Source organism: Micropterus dolomieu, linkage group LG13 (genome assembly GCF_021292245.1).
Source record: "Micropterus dolomieu isolate WLL.071019.BEF.003 ecotype Adirondacks linkage group LG13, ASM2129224v1, whole genome shotgun sequence".
Taxonomy (NCBI): domain Eukaryota; kingdom Metazoa; phylum Chordata; class Actinopteri; order Centrarchiformes; family Centrarchidae; genus Micropterus; species Micropterus dolomieu.
In genome coordinates this window covers 25,380,515-25,385,423 of record NC_060162.1, presented here as the reverse complement: position 1 = coordinate 25,385,423, position 4,909 = coordinate 25,380,515, and the positions used below count along the sequence as shown (strand labels likewise).

Here is a 4,909-nt window from a genome sequence, read left to right as displayed (position 1 = left end):
AAAATGTTCCCCCCCCCCCCCCCCCCCCCACCGGAAACCCATGTTGGGTTCGTCAGAGGAAACCATGTACTCACGGCAGATTTCCACGCTCTCGTCTGACCCGTCCTCACAGTCCGGCTCCCCATCACAGTGCCATCGCTTAGGTACACATTGGCCGTTGCGACACACGAAGTCCACCTCTGCACAAGTCTTCCTAACTGGATTGGGAGAGAAGAGAGAGATGGATTCATTACACTAAGAGGAAGAGGAGAGCGAGACAGACTTGTTCTTGAAAAATCTCACAATAGAAACATGAATAAGAGGAAGTGCAAATTCTCATTAAGTATGCCATTAAATCCATACTATGGATATTTGCTGCTTATTTAGGACAATGGAAACACATCTAAAAAGAGTGAATTCCAAAGTGAAAAAGGAAAACTTGAACAAATAATGGACATGGCAGATGAACACAGGATGAAGACAGACACTGATGATGTCCACAAGCCACTGGACATCTCCAGATAGGTAAGTGCCATTCCCCCCACACCCAATAACGAAGCAATTGAAATTTATCTTGTTTTCCAACATGAATACAATCAGATACTAGAATACTTGTTTTCTCCAGTCATTTTTAGCTCTTTGCGCTGTAGGTGAACCTCAGTCACAGGATCACCAGTAGCTAGGCACTACAATGCGTTGTAGAATGGAGGGGATGGAGGAAAGCTCGTACGGTGTTAGTAATTGTTTACTCATTAAGTCATCCTGGTAAACAGGTTCGAAGTCTGTAATCACACAGATCATTAAGTTCTCTAAAAACCTTCTGAGGGCATTCTATTTATTAATAACAGCTACACTAAAATGTCGGTTTACAGTTGAAAATGTCAACAAGATGGAACCAGTTAGAGTCATTTTTCCTTCTGATACATTTGAATACATCTTAGTCTTTAGGAGATCCAATCATCCATTCAGTTTAATTTTGAAAAAGTTAAGTTTTCCTGCTTTCCTATCAATTGCCTGCTGACCCCAGAGATCTCCCTTGCGACCCACTGGGGGGCTGCCAAACCAAGGTTGGGAACCTCTGATATTTCTGTACTTCAGCTGCTTAAGCTAACATTAATGTTAGGATTTCAGAATGACTGAGATGAGGGACACTTTGGCTATGGACAAGTGCCCCATACAGCCCCACTTCAGAAAACCCAGAGTATCACCTGCAGTAGATGGCGGTGTTCTACAGTGTGACCAAGTTGAGCTTATGCTTAGGAATACGGAAGTTCCACAGTTGACAAATTGTAGTTCCAAAGGTAATGGCTGTCAGGCCGCAAGGTAAAGTGATGAAAATATTCTAAATATAGTGTATACTTGGAACAGATTTAGATTAAATTTAGGTGGTTAAAATACATTTTGCTGCTGACCCTGTCCACAGTTTAACATTGCTTAGCTTCCATGCCGGTACAACTCTGCTTCTTCAAACTGAGGATGTGCTGACATGATGTTGCTTAAAAGTTTAATGGAAGATTCCGACAACTCTGTTCACCAGCTGTCAGCCATTTAGACTCAACTGAAAACTAGATACTAGCTTCTTGTCTAAATTGACATGAGGTGATCAACTAGATTGTTTATTAAGAGCAACATCCGCCAGTCTGATTGGTGACTCCTCAACAAAACCAGCACCATCTTCACTCATTTCTTTGCTCTGCATGCTGGTGTTATGCTGGCCCAGATAACAGCTGAGAGTTTAGTTGTTCAGCCAAAACAAAATTGACTAAACAGTTCTAATTCTGTGATATTCGTATGAAACCATTAATGATTCAGGCCTCCATCTCCGGGTTATGTTTGTCTGGTGCAAATCAAGGGAAAAAGAAAAAAAAAAGACAAAACAAAAAAGATGACAGGAAGAGATTAAGCAGACTGCTAAAAATAAATACAGAAATAGTTTTATGTAAACTTGTCCACTCAGGGCTTGAATGTTTCCTTCAGGCCATTCCTCAGTCTCTGATCAGAATACAAATATGTACACAAGAAACAACCAACTCACAATTTGAGCCATGACAGCAGCAAGTCGCAGCGGGGCTCATTATCAACCTCTCTTTTGGATTCTCATCTTTCACATGTCCGTGTCCCTCACTTCTGGTTAAAAGCTAAAGCAGCTCTAATCTCCCAGTGATAGAACAACAGATGGAGACAAATGCAACAAAATGCCAGTGGCTGAGAGTGTGTGAAGGCGTGTAACTTACTATGGACAGAGAAGGCTGCAATCTGTTTTAGCCCATCATCACCTCACTGTCTTTACAGACACCAACTTTCCGTTGCCTTCATTTTTTGGATCTCAAGCAAAGAATCACCAGTAAAAACGCAATACTTCCTGCAGATGTTTCACATTAAAAGTCTTCCAGCAGCTCAAAGAGCATAAACCCTCCCTCCTAATTCCTGGTAGTCTTTTATTTTGAAACATCTGCAAGACATGTTGCTGTGGAAATGTACATTACACTGGATTTAGAATGTGAGCCAATCGAGGACAAGCAATTAATCTGTTACCATCTTTGCCAAGTAATTTCTTGCAGGAAATCCTGTATATTTGTATCTGAAGGGGGGTCTTATGGATAACAGGATTTTCTCCCCTCCATATCACCCTGCAGTATGATCATCTGTTCTTCTCTCCCCCTCAGTCTTTGCTTTCTTCCTTTTCCTCACTCATTTCCTTCCCTTGTTCTTTCCTTCCTCCCTCCCAGTCTCATATGACCCAGATAGATGAGGCACAAAAGAAAATGGAGAAAGATCTGAAATGTATTGGACACACACACACACACACACACACACACTCTGTCGTATCCATATTTAGCTCTGCTCCATCTACTACCTCCCATCACCAGGTCATTCGGTCCCAAGAGATGCTGGGAAGGCTCCTGGTGGTGCCAAGCTATCACTGTGGGTTCTGCATGTCATGTGACATCTATGTGAAGACGTGAGAACATGCGCCATCTATTCTATACTGTCTGGGGGCCCATTATACTCAAGAAACATGTGAAAAAGCGAAGTGTGTTGTGTTTGACCATATCACTAGTCTGTAAACACAACTGTACAGCATATGTATGATAAAAGTAATAACTGTGTGCGCAACACACTAATGTTACTAAGAGAAACTGTTTCTCAGTTTGTGCAAGAAGGTTTATAAGTGATGTAACAAAGTCCTCCAGCAGATATTTCAGAGAGTCTATCAGGCACCATATGAGGTGACCTTTCAGGATACGACTCAGACTCCATTTACAGATTGTTCACTTTGGCACAAAAACATGCTTAATTGTAACCAAGATGGAGTTCCATCCATTAGCCCGCACTCCATCAAAAGGCCACATTAGCAGTGTAAATACAATACATTTCGAGCCCACATAGTGGAACAGGAGCAATCAAACAGAACACAGTAACAAACATGGATTGACATACCTTTTACGTTGTTAACAAAAGCAAAAATGCATTTATTATAGCATCGAAGGATAAGGATGTATTTTTATTTATTTTTTTATCTCCAATATACGTTTGCCCCCTTACGGATTAATTTTTTTGCATGTTTGTCACACTGAAAGGTTTCAGATCAAACAAATTGAAATATTAGACAAAAGATAAATTAAACACAAAATGCAGTTTAAATGACTAAGTGGGGAAAAAAGTCCAAACCTATATGGCCCTGTGTGAAAAAGTGATTGCCCCTAAACCCAATAACTGGTTGGGCCACCCTTAGCAGCAATAACTGCAATGAAGCGTTTGCAATAACTGACAATGAGTCTTCTACAGCGCTGGGGAGGAACTTTAGCCTACTCATCTTTACAGAATTGTTGTAATTCAGCTTCATTGTAGGGTTTTCAAGCCTTAGCTGCTTTTTTTTTTTTTAAAAAGGTCATGCCACAACATCTCATTTGGATTCAGGTCAGGACTTTGACTAGACCAATCCAAAGTCTTCGATTTGTTTTTCTTAAGACATTCAGATGGACTTGCTGGTGTATTTTGGATCCTTGTCTTGCTGCAGAACCCAAGTGCGCATCAGCTTGGGGTCATGAACAGATGGCGGGACATTCTCCTTCAGGATTTTTTTGGTAGACAGCAGAATTCATGGTTCCATTTACCACAGCAAGTCTTTCAGGTCCTGAAACAGCAAAAACAGCCCCAGACCATCACACCACTACCACCGTATTTTACTGTGGTGATGATGTTCCTTTTCTGAAATGCTGTGTTACTTTTGCGCCAGAAGGAATGGGACACACACCCCTTCCAAAAAGTTCATCTTTTGTCTCGTCAGTCCACAGAGTATTTTCCCAAAAGTCTTGGGGATCATCAAGAAGTTTTCTGGCAAAACTGTGACAAGCATTTGTTCTTTTTGCTCAGCATTGGTTTTCATCTTGGAACTCTGCCATGCAGGCGATTTTTGCCCAGGCTCTTTCTTATGGTGGAGTCATCAACACTGACCTTAACTGAGGCAAGTGAAGCCTGCAGTTCTTTGGTTGTTGTGGGTTTTTTTGGACTTCTTGGATGGAGTCGTAGCTGCGCCCTTGGGGTCAGCCGGCCACTCGTGGGAAGGTTCACCACTGTTCCATGTTTTCGCCACTTGGGGATAATGGCTCTCACTGTGATTCACTGGAGTCCCAAAGCTTTAGAAATGGCTTTCTAACCTTTTTCAGACTGATAAATCTCAATTACTGTTTTACATTTGTTCTTGAATTTCTATGGATCGCAGCATCATGATGTCTAGCTTTTTTGGTCTACTTAACTAGCTAGTTTTGGTCTCCTTCACTTTGTCAGGCAGGTCCTATTGAAATGATTTCTAGACTGAGGACAGGTGGCAGTAATCAGGCCTGGTGTGGCTAGAGAAATTGAACTCTGCTTTGCAAAGATGTTGATTTATGTTTTAACGGGGGGGGGGGGGGGCAATCACTTTTTT

The 4,909-nt window shown here is 41.7% G+C and overlaps 1 protein-coding gene across 2 annotated transcripts in view; it reads right to left on the bottom strand.

The window, feature by feature from the left end:
- vldlr (very low density lipoprotein receptor) overlaps positions 1–4,909 on the bottom strand; it is a 59,971-nt gene that overhangs the window by 40,462 nt on the left and 14,600 nt on the right. For both annotated transcript variants that reach the window (XM_046066675.1, XM_046066676.1), the window contains exon 3: positions 75–197. In XM_046066675.1, coding sequence (XP_045922631.1) covers positions 75–197 — 123 coding nt within the window. The remainder of the gene's footprint in view (positions 1–74; positions 198–4,909) is intronic.